The 15,348-nt window shown below is 39.6% G+C and overlaps 1 protein-coding gene across 2 annotated transcripts in view; it reads left to right on the forward strand.

Annotated features, from left to right (window-relative positions):
* DROSHA (drosha ribonuclease III) overlaps positions 1-15,348 on the forward strand; it is a 214,898-nt gene that overhangs the window by 78,195 nt on the left and 121,355 nt on the right. For both annotated transcript variants that reach the window (XM_069958135.1, XM_069958134.1), the window contains exons 13-14: positions 7,848-8,017; positions 10,352-10,476. In XM_069958135.1, the coding sequence (XP_069814236.1) occupies positions 7,848-8,017; positions 10,352-10,476 (295 nt within the window). The remainder of the gene's footprint in view (positions 1-7,847; positions 8,018-10,351; positions 10,477-15,348) is intronic.

A 15,348-nucleotide genomic window follows, 5' to 3' on the forward strand; every position in this document is an offset into this window, starting at 1 on the left:
GTGTAATATGTGGATGGAAAAGGCTGCCTAACCTTTTCCTCTATTTGCTTTTTATCTCCTGGGAAATGTGCTACAAATTGTTCTCCAGAGTTTGTTCTAGTCAGGGAGCGGTAACAGGAGCACAGCTATTAAGTAGTGAGGACAGCATAGTTCTAATACAGCATATATTTGTAGATGCTCAGGGGGGCAAGCTGGCTGAGATGCGGCTTTCACCACAAAATGGGGCAGAGGGAGATAAGGCAGAAGCATGACAGGCAGGGAGAACTGTGCAGATAATCGGATATGGAAACTGCAAACTGCAATCAGTGTCTCCCACTGACTGCAAATTATGTTCTAGCTTAGGAGGCTGAAGTGCACATAGATATGTTTCCATTTCTTATTGCAAGCATACTACAGAAATGTTTGCTTTCCAAAGTGGTATTCCTAATCTATTACAATTAGATATGCTTGTGTATTTAATGTGCGCACACGTATATATAATTATATATATACTTTTAGGAAAAATATATTGTGGGGGGAAATAAAAGAATAAAAGATTCATTTATGATGACTGATTTGCTGTTTTTTTGGATGCAATGTTAGAGTTAAGGCAACCGCAAAGGTTGCTTGAATGGACCTTGCTGTGAAATGTTCCAGTGCATTGTGTAAAGCAAAGTTGTGGTACCTGTCATAAAAACAGCATGTCAGATTCACACAAAAGCGAGCTCTAAAATGGCATTTTCAAATCTCAAGACATACAAGCTCTTTGTAAGTTTTGTCTTAGTAGTACACATGAATGCATTTTCCTATGCAGCTCTGGTTTTGTGTTGTTGTTCCTGTTGAAGTTGAAAGTATTGATTGAATGTGTCTTTTATACTAAAAGTTTTTCTGTTATTCCCAAAGAGTTTGCACACTAGCTTTTAAAGTCCAGTATGAGAAATATACCTTTCTGTCTGTCCATCCGTCCATCCATGTTGTCGGTATGCAACAGTATTGAGGTAGATTTTACGTTTCTAAACAACAGCTATATGAATGATCCGGGACCCATGGTTTCCCATTAGAACATAGGGCAGGGCTTCTCAAATCTTTTCTTCTGGTACCTCACTAATAGACCAAAGTGATGCCTGGGCCTCACCTGGGAGACCAACAAGATGCCTGGACCGCACCATCTAACGCTGGGTTCATACTGCGTTTTTGCTGTGCGTTTAACGGATCCGTTTAATAAAAAAACAGATGGAAAAACGGATGCATTTGTATGCATCCATTTTGATACATTTTTACCATTGACTTACAATCAAAAAGAAAAAAAATCAAAAATGCATAATTTTTTAGCATACAGAAATGCTTTTGTGTACACTAAAAAAATGGATGCATTTTGATCCTTTTTTTTTTTTTTTTTTTAAATAATGGAAGTCAATGGGAAAACAGATGCGCACAAATGCACACCTTTTTCATCCGTTTTTTTTTCCTTTCATTAAACAGACAGAAAAAATGCAGTGTAAACCCAGCCTAAAGCAGAAATCAATGCAAAAGTTAAAAAATGTATATCTACCTTTAATTTGCCTTTTATATATAATTTGCCTTTTATATATTATTAATATAAATAGAAAATGAATCAATAAGGACGCTAAACCAAAAAATGCTGTTTAACTTAGGGCCCTATTCCACCAGACGATTATCGTTCAAATCTAAACGATAATCGTTCGGTTGAAATGCAGTTAACGATTAATGACCGAACGAGAAATTGTTGATCTCTTCATAAGACCTGGACCTATTTTTATTGTTGCTCGTTCGCAAAACAATCGCAAATCAATCGCATTGATTAAGACGGCGTTCGGACGTTTGCAGTAGATACGAACGAAGAAAAAAGGATCGCAAATACGATCATAAGTAACGATTATCGTTCCATGGAAATGAGTGAACGTTTTCAGGTCTTTCGCAATAGCGGTTGTTTGAGATAGTTAATCGTTAACGATTATGAGAACGATTATCGTCCGGTGGAATAGGGCCCTTAGTCACTGTACTAGCAGTGCTCCTGTGGCCACTGGTAGCTAGAAATACTATAAGGGCCCTATTCCACCGGACGATTATCGTTCAGATTATCGTTAACGATTAACAATCTCAAACGACCACTATTGCGAAAGACCTGAAAACGTTCACTCATTTCCATGGAATGATAATCATTACTTATGATCGTATTTGCAATATTTTTTTTTTCGCTATTTCTTTGCTATTGCGTTCGTATCTACTGCGAACGACGTCTTATTCAATGTGAACGATTTGCGAACGTTTTGCGAACGAGCAACAATAAAAACAGGTCCAGGTCTTATAAAGCGATCAACGATTTCTCGTTCGGTCGTTAATCGTTAACTGCATTTCAACCGAACGATTATCGTTTAGATTCGAACGATTTAACGATAATCTGAACGATAATCGTCCGGTGGAATAGGGCCCTAAATGAACAGCTTACCAACTATACTTAAACAAAGAGCAACTAGAAAGGCCAGGTAATCATTCTATGTAGAAGGAACTAATTTTTCCCCTCCTGTTGGCCGAGATGCTCAAAAATTAAATAGTGGGGAAGTACTAATGCTGGTACTGGTCTAAGAAATAAGTTACTCTCATTCTGGTTATGAACCATTATTAAATATTACTTTACTGAAAGAGTACTAGATGCTTAGAACAAAGTTCCAGCAGATGTGATTGGTAAATCTATAGTAACTTAATCTAAACCTGCCTGAGACAAACCTATATCTATTCTAAGATAAAAAGGAAAAACTAAATGGGTCTTTTGGTCTTTTTCTGCTGACAATCTGTTTCTATGTAAAATGATTTAGGAGGAAACCACTGTTGAAAGGAAAATGTAACTCTCCAAGGTGCATATTGACAAGTCACCAAGCTAGGAGAATGTCCTTTAGACAGTTGAGGCAAAACTAGAAATTATTGGCAAGTCACCAACACAAAAATGAAGCATACAAAGAAAAGAACATTGAATCTACTGTGAAACATGGAGGAAGCTTGGTTATGTTTTAAAGATGTTTTGCTGCATTTGGAACAGGGCATCTTGTGCAGGATATAGTGAAATCTCTAGACTATCTAGCTATTCTGTACATGTTGTCACAGTGATGTCTGTGCAGCCCTTTCTGCATATATAGAAAATAATAAAGCAATATTTCACCTTTCTACGCTCCCATCTTCGCTCCCTCTTCTCCCCATTTTTCCCACAGCCGCTGCTGGCACTTCTTAAACATCTCTAAAGTGACATGCCGCTCAGCCAATTACAAGCTGAGACAGGACAGAGCCGCGGCCTGTCACAACCATGACCCATCTTCAATGCTCTTACTAATGGAAGGAGGTTGTTGGCCAATATCTCACAATACATCCCCATCCATCCTCCCTTCAGTACGGTGCAGTCGTCTTGTCCCCTTTTAAAGATAAGCCCCCTCAAAGTATGATGTTTCCATCCCCTTGTATTCTTCTTCCTCCAAACACTGCAAGTGGAGTTGAGACCAAAAAGTTCTATTTTGGTCTCATCTGACCACATGACCTTCTCCCATGCCTCCTCTGGATCATCCTTACCCCTTGAGGTAAGATCTTAAATAAAGCCCCAGACTAAAGAAGATGGACAGTCATCTTTGTGTTTCTTTCATTTTCTGATAATTGCGCCAACAGTTGATGCCTTCTCGCCAAGCTGCTTGCCTATTGTCCTGTAGCCATTAAGTGTTTAGGTATTTCAGTTAATTTCTCCCTTTTTATTTAATTTTTTTGTACGTTTTTGTTAGCACAAAGTTGTCCACTTAGTGCTTATTGATTTCTTTTGTGCTATTCACACATTCCCCTTTTTCACAGATTCGCAATCCGTTCCGTGAAAAAATAGGACATGTCCTAGTGTGGATTGTGATCAGACAATAGGAATTTATGGGATCTGTGTTTTTCACAGACATCATGGATGTCACATTCGTGATGTCTGTAAAAAAAAAAGGTGATCAAATCTAAACAAACTAGTTAGGAATTGACAAAATTTTTTTTACACCAGTTCAACATTTTTGAAGCTGCAGAAGCACTACGGATGCAATTACAGACCATTTTTAATGGTTCACAGAGTAAAAATAGCGGACCTCAAAAATCACTGAACGTGGGAATAAGGCCTTAGGGTCATATTACACAACCCGATGACTTGGTGTAAGTCAGCGGCGATCTGCTAGATCCACTTACTGAGCCCATATACAACTTGAGGCTGGGTTCACACTATGTATACTTCAGGCAGTATTTGGTCCTCAAGTCAGGTCCTCATAGCAACCAAAACCAGGAGTGGATTGAAAACACAGAAAGGCTCTGTTCACACAATGTTGAAATTGAGTGGATGGCCGCCATATAACAGTAAATAACTGCCATTATTTCAATATAACAGCCGTTGTTTTAAAATAACAGCAAAAATTTGCCATTAAATGACGGCCATCCACTCAATTACAACATTATGTGAACAGAGCCTTTCTGTGTTTTCAATCCACTCCTGGTTTTGGTTGCTATACAGCCTCACAAATACAGCCTCAAATATACATAGTGTGAACCCAGCTTGATAGTCATGCAGGCCTTGTAAATAATAAACTATACATACCTCTTTGCGTTCCCTTATGTTCTGTAAGCTTCGGCCCGCCCCCCACAGTGTCTAAAGTCACAGGCTGCACAGCCAATCATCAGGACAGTGCTGTGGTTGGCCGAGCCGCCTGTCCCTTCAGACACTGCCCCGAGCGGGCCAAAGCTATCTGGACATCATGGAGCATGAAGAGGTATGTATAGTTATTTTTTTCTTCACACATCCATCAGCCGTCTGCCACCCATCACTACACTTAGCAGTGCTTGGTCAGCGGCCAAGGATTTTATGTCGGGACCAAAAGACACGATCAGCCAATTGTTGATCGTTGTCATTGGCTGATTGTTGTCTTTATTACATGGAGCAATGATCTGTTAAATCGGCCTAATTCAGCTCGGTATAATAGGGTCCTTAAACGTTGAGCTTTAATTTTTGATCCTTTGTATCTATGTTTGGTCTTGTTTGGTTTGTTTGGTTTGGTATCTATGTTTTGCCTGTATACAGTAAGTGGTGGCAGTCTCTATATCTGGGGTGGGATGTATGCCCTTAGCAACCTTAGCATTTCGCACAGGATTGAATGAGTGGAGATAGATTAACCTTTTAAAGTTGTACATATGTGACTTGCCAGGGCAGTGTATACGTGACAACTATACTGATTTGTGGGGTGCTCCTTTTTATTCTATGGTGGTAAGTGAGTGTAAGTGCAGTACTCCTTTACAGTCACTTTTGCAGTGAAGACCAGAGTGTCCAACACATATGCCCCATCTGTGTACATGACCGGTACAAGGTGATAATCCTGGCCATCAAAGTACATTAAAGAAACACATAGAAATATATAGTTTCTCCTGTTTAAAAGGGATGTTGTAAATTCTACAGTGATGGCTTGCATTAGTTCAAGGATAGTGTAAGAGTTGTTTCTGGTGCATGGTGACTTTCTGCTAACCCTGTTCTTTGTTTACACCAAAGCAATGAAAAACAATCCGCATTTATATGCCTTGTGGGGTCTCTGCAATGCTGAGTGACAACCCACTTGAGCACTTGGGCGTCACCTTTGTAATACACCATCTCTGATTGGCAATAAAAATTAGAAGCTGCTGAATAGTATATTTTTACATATTGTTCTTTAGAAGGGAAAGAACAGGAGTGACATGAGTACAATGAAATATGGAAATGCATATGAGCACAGAATTTTTATTAAGCTGCTTTATGCATTGATTGATTGTTTTTAAGCTTTGTGTTATAGGTTTTTCAGCCATAATTTCTCCCAATTTATTTATTAATTTATTTTTTTTTAATAAAAGTTTTTCAAGAATAACAATACAGGCTATGGTACAAAACATAGTAAAGCAGACACTAGTACAGAGTGCAAAAAAAACTGAAAAAATATGGGAATTGCTGCAATAAAAAATGTGATATGTTACTTCACGTACCCAAATAACAAGACACAGTTTAGGCTATGTTCACACTATGTAAAAACAATGGTCGTATTTCATAACCATGGCCATTGTTGTGCAAATAACAGTAGTATTTCATAACAATGGCCTCGGTTGAACGAACGGATGTTGTTTTTACATGGTGTGATCAAAGCCTAAATGTCTGAAAAGGGGCAGAGTGATAACAGTGAAACAGGTACAACACAAAACAGGTTATTAAGTGAACAAAGGTGTCATTACTGTCAGATATTTAATGCTACAGAAAGCAGAATAATTAGTGGTCCCTTCAACTCTATAGGGAATATAGATAATAGTGCAGTGTCTGGAGATGGTTTAACATATGTTTTGCTTATTGAATAGCACACCACCAGGCGTGTAGTATTGGACAGATCCACCGCATGTGTAGAAAGGATCTGTGTGTTCTTTTGCAGCAGGTGGATATATTTAGCAGATTATATAGAGAGGTAATACCAGGTGTTTTGTACTACTACTGAAGGGGAGCGGTTTGAAATTCCCGGCTCCCCTCTTCAGCCAATCAATGCACGGCAGCACTGATTGGCTGAAGAGGGGAGCCGGGAATTTCAAACCGCACCCCTTCAGCCAATCAGTGCTGCCATGCATTGATTGGCTGAAGAGGGGAGCCGGGAATTTCAAACGGCTCCCCTTCAGCCAATCAGTGCTGAAGAGGAGTACTGATTGGCTGAAGAGGAGCCGTTTGAAATTCCTGGCTCATCTCTTCAGCCAATCAATGCGCTGAAGAGGGGAGCCGGGGATGTCGGAAGACCTGCTGCGCGGAGCAGTTAACGTATGCTCTTGGGTGCGGGGGGGGGGGGGGGGGAGCTGGGCGCAGGGGGCTGCGGTTGAGCGGGGGGGGGGGGGGGGCGGGCCGGGCTGCGGGCGCGCAATCGCAAATTGATCGCAAAATGATTTTTCCGTACAATATATCATACCGTCTAAACGCTGATTGTTATAAAAAAAAAACACGTTACTTCTAAATCGTTAATCGTTCAATCGGGCCAATAATTGCCTTGTCTAAACTTAGCATAAGTGTTTTCCTGTATTTTCACACCTGTAGAGGACCAGTATTGGATTAGGAGGATGGTACATGTCTCCCCTTCAGTAAATGACCTGCCTGGATCTCTCTCCTTTTATAATAGTATAGGAAGTTTTAGTTAGGCATTCTTCAAACAATGTGATTGGTCTTTGTAAATTTGAATGTTTACCTATGTCGAGGAGAGAAGAACGGATATATGAAAGTAATGTAATAAATGTGGATGGTAAATCTTTAACAGTTGAGAGGTTACATATGGAAAGAGGGCAGTCTCCATCATAGAGTTGGGTGAGAGGTAAGGTGGACCTCCGTAAATCCTTCCATAAAACAGAGAAACTGAGAAACTATCATATAATGATTTGGGTGCACTGCCCACAATATCCCTTAATTGGAGCAAGGGGGAGGGGAAGGCTTTTTCAGAATATTTATTTGTTTAGAAACCAGTTGTGGAAGACTGCCCCATTGAATTAAATGGTAGAATCTCCACACTACACACACAGGTGACATCATTAGAGCTGTGTCTCTCCAGCAATGCACAGGTGATGGAATAAGCCTCAGCCAGAGCTATAGAGACATGACTGTGCAGATCCAAAGAATCACAGTCACAGATATGACAGCCGAGGAGAGGATTGGGGAAAAACAGATCCATTGAAATAAATGGTAGAATGTTCTGGAGATCAGATTTTACCTGATAAAGATGATGTCTGTGTCTGACCACACACCCTTACACACTTACACACATACACACACGCACACACACACACGATAATAAATGTTTTGTTTATTGCAGATGGAGGTAAAGAAGTCCTCTCCATGCACCAAGTCCTACTGTACTTGCTAAGAAGTAACAAGGCTTTAGTGCCAGAAGAAGAGATTGCAAACATGCTTCAGTGGGAGGAGCTTGAATGGCAGAAATATGCGGAAGAATGTAAAGGGATGATTGTAACCAACCCAGAAATGGTAATTGCTCATCTTGTTGATCTAGCAGAATGGCTTCTCTTTTAGTGTAAATTTTGTTAAGGACCGATATGTCAATTCTTTGAGCGGAGAGCGACGGAAGCGGAGACACGCAAGCCATCCCATAGAGACACTATGGCAGGCGGGATTCGGCAGTGGGGACCTTTACTTCTCTGCTGGATTCAAAACTTCCTTCAAAGACACCTCCTCTTCCGCTGCGGGGTGCACAAGTGTAGAGCAAGATTTGAAGCCGTTGTGGAAGTAAAGCTTTATTTGCAATCGTAGCAGCATTAGTAAACAAGGGCTGTGCTAGATGTTAAGCCAAAGGCAGTATAGCCATGAAAGCCTAGTCCTAGTGGTTGTCAGTCAGGCAGGAAAAGGAATTTAGAAGATAAGAGAGGTTTTGGACCAGTGAAGTTGTACTAAGCTGGGCTCTTTCAGCCAGTGAACCCTGTCTGGGCTGTTGTGTATTATAAGAATATCATTAAATAGGCCTTGATCCCAGCACTAAAGGAGACCATAACAAAGATAAATGTATGCATGGAATCCTATTCACATTTACAATCTGGCTATGTGCTTGTTTTGATATAATAAGGGCTTTATACATGCTGATTTTCAGCAACGTTAGAAATGCTTATTCGGCCAAAAATCAGCCCTTGTAAAAGTGTCAGCAGTCACCGGCTGATCGCATCTTTTGAGCAGCCCTTTAAATCCTAGTTTATCGGCCACACGTCTTCCTCTGTAAACAGAGCATGTGCAGCCGATAGCAATGTGCAATTGAACAGTGTAAATGCATTGCAAACAAGTGCCAATCTCGCTGATCAGCGCTCATTTGCAGTTGGCTGAAGATTTTTAATGTAACAGGACTTGGACGTGTGATGACTGGTCCAAATTTAATAACCACCTACACTTTTTTTCTCTTTTGCTTTTTTGTTATTCAGCAGCTTTAACATTTATTTTTATTTAATGACTTGGGGCCTTGTTATGTGCAACAGATGTTTTTTTTTTCAGCCCTTTTTTTACCTGTAAACATAATTCTTCAGGCTATTACACTCATGTGGATACTAAATAACCAATGGTTATTTATGTAATATATGCACAAGAAATTAATTTTATTCTAAAGTATGGATTGTTTTTGTAATTATTTGGGTTTTTTTTGTTTTGTTTTGTATTATTTATTTATTTTTATAGAGATTACTATTTAATGTCATTATTTTAAGTTGATGATATGTTAATTTACTCCTGTATGCTAATGCATTATGATCTGTGTTTTGTTTTATTCCTGGGTAACTCCTTTAAATGTTGACAGATTGCCCAAACAGACCTGCGTCCTGGCACAGTGTGCTGTGGCTTCAGAGCGGCTTGTCCCGTAGCAGTGGTGGCTGAGAGGCCTGTCCGCTCAGGCCACTCTGAAGCTGCAGTGCGAGGTGGCGGGATGCATAGAGAGTGCAGGAGAAGACCAGGAGCATGGAAAGGTGAAGTATTAACTGTTTGGGCAATCGTCAGCCGCGCATCACTATTATACGTAGCTATGCGCGGTCTGGGCCATTGATTTTAGATCGGAGCCTAAAGAAATGGTCAGCTGATGATTGCATCGGCTGATCATTGTCTCTATTACACAGAGTGATAATCGCCCACATTGGGCCGATTCAGTGGATTATCGCTCCTTTATAGTAGGGTTTTTAGACTAAAATAGAGGGAAAAATGTTGAATTAATTAATAAAATGACAGCTTTGCAAGATAAAAAGATGCAAACATTTGAAATTGGTTCTCTGATCCTTAAAAACATAGAAGTAAAATTTGTCAAGGGCAATGATGCCTGGGATGAAAAAAAAATACATTTGCACAGACTGATCCATGCGTTTAAAAAAACTTTTGTGAATGGTTTAGTAAATCTTATAAGTTTGGTATAATGTATAGTGATTTATTTTTTCCCTTTTTCTAACAGACTTTCCTTAGCTGTACTACTTTACATGAAAATAGTTATTAGCAAGTGTCCTTTTGTATGCCATAAGTGCACATGAATGTAATACTTATCTATGCAGCTATTCATATTTTCTCTGAAAAAATCCCTCTAAACAGCCCTATAGTTTGGTCCTTACTCCTATCCCCCAGGACAACATTGACGTTTCTACACCGCCATTGTATTCCAGCTGACATTGAAGAAGGAGCTGTGAAATCTCCAGAACGACTTCCTAGGGCTCTTTTACGCCAGCTAAAGAGCTGTTTTGACAGGCCAACACCCCCTGCAGTTCTATATGAATGATATGTGAACACCAGTATAGTTAGGATTTTTCCTGCTATAGTTAACTGCTTCATTATTATTTGAATTTACAGAAACCAAGCTCAGTTCGAATTGATCAGCTTGACCGGGAGCAGTTTAACCCAGAAGTAATTACATTTCCAATTATTGTCCATTTTGGTATACGACCTGCCCAGCTCAGCTATGCCGGAGACCCACAGTAAGTTCTGGGTGTCTAACACATTGCTTGTTATATGTTGTGTCATCATTATGGGCTTTTATCATGTAGGCATTTAATATGAATACATGAATGCAATAAAAATCTTGGCTATGAATAAATGTATGTTGAGCATGAAATAGAAACAGTGAAGTATTACTGGTGAAGATTCCAGACATAATACTGGCAGAAACCTGTACAGTGGATTTGATTTACCACAACAATTTGTTATAAAAGTAGGCTTTACTGCCTGAAGTAACCAGAGCTCTGCTTTCAAGCCTCGAAGTAAATATATTGCCTAGATTTTTATATTTTACATGTATCTGAGAAGATACTCTGTTACTGCATGTTGATTTTTTTTTTTTATCTGTTTCTATTGTCATTTTTTATTTTTCAACCCTTTGAGGACCAGGCCCAAAATGACCCAGTGGATCGTGCAAATTTTGATCTTAGTGTTTTTGTTTTTCCCTCCTCCCCTCTAAGAGCTCTAGCACTTTTAGTTTTCTATCTACAGGGCCATGTAAGTGCTTGTTTGTTACAGGAATAGTTGTACTTTGTAATGGCGTCATTCATTTTACCATAACATGTATGATGAAATTCTAAAAATATTATTTATGAAGATATAAATTGGTGAAATCGTAAAAAAGAATGCAATATGGTAACGTTTGGGGGGTTCCTGTGTCTACATAATGCACTATATGGTAAAAGCGACATTATACTATTACTCTATAGGTCAGTCTGAACACCATCATATGTAGGTTACACAGATTCTCTAATGTTATATATATATTTTTTTTATGAAATCCTTTTTTTTGGCAATCAATTATTAATAAAGTTGCCCTATTTGTGACGCTTATAACAGTTTTATTTTTTCACCTACGGGGATATATGGGGTGTCACTTTTTCCGCCATGATCTCTAGTTTTTATGAATACCATATTTGTAAAGAGCGGATGTTTTGATCACTTTTTTTATTATTTTTTTTTTATATAATGTAACATAAAATCGGTAATCCGCGCACTTTTCCCCCTCTTTTCGTGTTCACTGTTCGCAATGACGCTTGTTATATTTTAATAGATCGAACAATTACGCACGCTACGGTATATTATATGTTTATTTATTTTTATATGTTTTAATTGTATAATAGGAAAGGGGGGTGATTTAAACTTTTATTGGGGGAGGGACTTTGGGGTAGTGTAATAGTGATTTTTACTTCTTTTTTTTTTTTTTTTTTTTTTTTACACATTTGAAGTCCCTTTGGGGGACTTTTACATACACTGTGATCAGTGTGTGATTACACACACTGATCATTGCTATGCCATAGGCACAGCATTGATCAGTGTGATAGGCGATTTGCTCATTGAGCCTGCCTGTGCAGGCTCAGTTAACAGATCGCCGATGGGACCTACACTACTAGCGGGCATGGTCTGATCGCCGTGCCCGCTAATTAGCTAATCGGAGGCAGCTGTCAAAGTTGACAGCTGCCTCCGATTACCTGAGGGAACCTTTCCCTGGGGTCTAGTGGAGGAGCGATCTCCGTTACTGATGCCGGCCGGGGACTCGTCCAAGATGGCGCCGTCCGCGGCTCGGCACTCGTTTACTTCCAGCTGCAGCAGCCGAGTGCCTATCTCATTGATCTCTGCAGCATAGATATGATCTCAATGAGAGATCAAAGTATATATACTAGTATATGTGTAAAAAAAAAAGTGTTGTTTATAGTAAAAAGCCCCCTCCCCTAATAAAAGTCAGAATCACCCCCCTTTTCCCAGGTTTTAAATAAAAGTAAACAAATAAATGAATAAATAAACATGTTTGGTATCGCCGCATGCGTAATCGCCCGAACTATTAATCACATTCCTGATCTCGCACGGTAAACGGCGTCAGCGCAAAAAAATCCCAAAGTGCAAAATTGTGCATTTTTGGTCGCATCAAATCCAGAAAAAATCAAAAAAAGTTGTATATGCGCAATCAAGGTACCGATAGAAAGAACACATCATGGCGCAAAAAATGACACCTCACATAGCCCCATAGACCCAAGAATAAAAGCGTTATAGGCCTGGGAATGGAGCGATTTCAAGGAACGTATATTTGTTAACAATGGTTTTAATTTTTTATAGGCCATCAGATACAATATAAGTTATACATGTTATATATCGTTTTAATCGTAACGACTTGTGGAACATGCATAACAAGTCAGTTTTACCCCAGGGCGAATGGCGTAAAAACACAGTTCCCCCAAATAAAAGAAATGCGTTGTTTTTTGTTCAATTTCACCACACTTTGAATTTTTTTCTGGTTTCGTAGTGTACCAAATGCAAAAATTCAGCCTGTCATTGCAAAGTACAATTAGTCACACAAAAATTAAGGGCTCATATGGGTTTCTAGGTGGAAAAATGCAAGTGCTATGGCCTTTTAAACACAAGGAGGAAAAACCGAAAACGCAAAAACGAAAATGGGCCCCGTCCTTAAGGGGTTAAAGCATATTTAAGTGTATTATTTGACAAAGTATTGCTGCGTTTACACGGAACGATAACTGTGTGAATTAGCACGATAACTATCGAATTTGAACTATAATTGTACGTGTAAACGCAGTGAACGATCAAGCGACGAGCGAGAAATCGTTCATATTTTGATCTTTGAACATGTAGGTTGTAGTCTAGTTTGTGTTGAGTTTTCAGGTTACTTTTAAAGGTTTTGATGGAGGATAAGAACAGGATGTGTTGGGGTAGAGAGTTCCAGAGTATAGGGGAGGCTCGGGCAAAATCTTGGAGGCGGTCGTGTGAGGTCCAAACAAGGAAGGAGCACAAAAGGAGGTTGTTGGAGGAGCGGATGTTGTGTGAGGGACGGTAGCGGGATATCAGGCCAGAGATGTAAGAGGGTGTGTGTGTAGGGGGGGGGGGGAGAGAAGGTTGTGGAAGGCCTTGTATGTTTGTGTGTCATGGTCTGTGTCAGTCCCTACTTAATGATCCTGCCTCCACTTCCCAGATGGATTTGTCTCGGTGGTGACAGCCTTCTTAGCCAGTCACTGGCCACGGCACTGTCCCGTCTTAGTGATTGATTGAGCATGCTGTGACCGCTGAGACAAGTCCTTCTTGGAAGTGGAGGCAGGATTATTCATCAGTGGACCTGAAGTCCCATAGGACACTGGGGGGAGGGGGTGTTGATTGATCTGGAGTGCGGAATGGAAACCATAGCTTTTTTTATTGTTTTTTAGATACTTGCAACAGTATATAAGAACTTTTCCCTTACCAGATAACCTCTTTAAGAAGATCCGAAAAATTGCAAGCCAATTATTTATGTATTTATTATTTTTATTTATAAAGTAAAAAAAAAAAAAACGGAACTCCCATGATTAGTACTGATGCATGTACTGTTTAGAAATGAGTGAACTTTTCGGACTTCCCTGGAATATCCTGGCCACATATTCCCAGGATCGTCAGGATCGCAACTATGCACCCGGGATCGCAGGATCGCAACTATGCACCCGGGATCGCAGGCATCACGATCGAGCAAACTGCTTTCGGACCAAAAGTCTGAACAGTTCGCTCATCTCTAGTACTGTACTCGAGAGGAAATGGGTTGGATGCAGGAGGTAAATGGGTTTTCTCACCTAAGATTAATAAAACTATCACAAAAAAACATTGATTTACTTCTCACAAAGGATGTTGGTGAGTGCACATGTACAAACTGATCAATGTGGATAATCACTTTAGATTTTTGTAAGCACAGTAAATCTTCATGAAATCATGCTTTTAAGTGCCTCCCAGAAGAACCACTTTGGCTGGAGTATTAAGTGAGATTATATCCATCTTGTGTTTTATTTAGATATAGTGTTATGTGGCTTTTGTGGTTTGGCGTAACAATCAACAGAACTATATCCTGAAGAGGAGACATATTATGCAGAATATGTGTTAAAGTAAGACAGTGCATTGTGACTTTATGGTTAATGATCTATAAACGTCACTGCAGCCAATCTCTCTTAACATAACAAATTCAGTAGTTGGAAACTGAGATGGTTGGGAAGGTGTGTGCACTTCTAATATAAGATATGTTGTGCTGATTACATAGTCTATAAAGAGACAATGTGGAGGAGTCTTATTGTATGTGTATAGGTGGAGTCTACATGCAGCACCATTGCAGGAAAACCATCAGCAGGTTAGAGCATTCTAGGCTAATAGGGCACATTACACAATCATGACCTTTAATATGTGTTTCCTGTGTCCTGTTTTCTTGTAAAATATTGTTTTGTAAAACAGGACATCTACGATGGCCTGAGAAGACAGGCTTGGAGTGTTGCTTTTCAGTTACTGAGATAACTTAGGGTCCTATTAGAGGAAGTGAATTTTAATGATTAACAATAAACAATTGCAAATGGGAGCTACCTGAAATAGTTCACCATATCACACAGATCGATAGTAGTTAGTTGCGTTCATTACTATGATCATTTACCCCATCTGATCACAGCAAATGAACCAACAATGTGTAATTACACTCAGCGATTAGCGAACGATTAACAATGATTTTAGGTTTAGCTCCAAAAGATGCGATCAACGACCCACAAACAATTTTTCGAATGTTGCCTGCATTCACATGAAATGATTATCGTTTAAATTTGAACGATATTTGCACCATAACTGTCTTGCGTTTTTAGGGTTCTTAGCTTTGTTGCTTTATTTTTGTTTGTATCTGAGGAAAGAAGTTGTTCAAGTGCTTCTGAGCATTAATCTAGGACCCGTATCCCGTATGTTGACTTCTGGGCCGGCCTAGAGACTTTCTGCTTCCCCAGCTGAACTTCAAATTTTTATCCAAAAATGGAGTGTGAAAACATGTGTTAGGGGGGAAAACCCTCTGTGCAAAGGATGTATCTAAGACCTCT

The sequence above is a fragment of the Dendropsophus ebraccatus genome, chromosome 2 (genome assembly GCF_027789765.1).
Source record: "Dendropsophus ebraccatus isolate aDenEbr1 chromosome 2, aDenEbr1.pat, whole genome shotgun sequence".
NCBI classification, from domain to species: domain Eukaryota; kingdom Metazoa; phylum Chordata; class Amphibia; order Anura; family Hylidae; genus Dendropsophus; species Dendropsophus ebraccatus.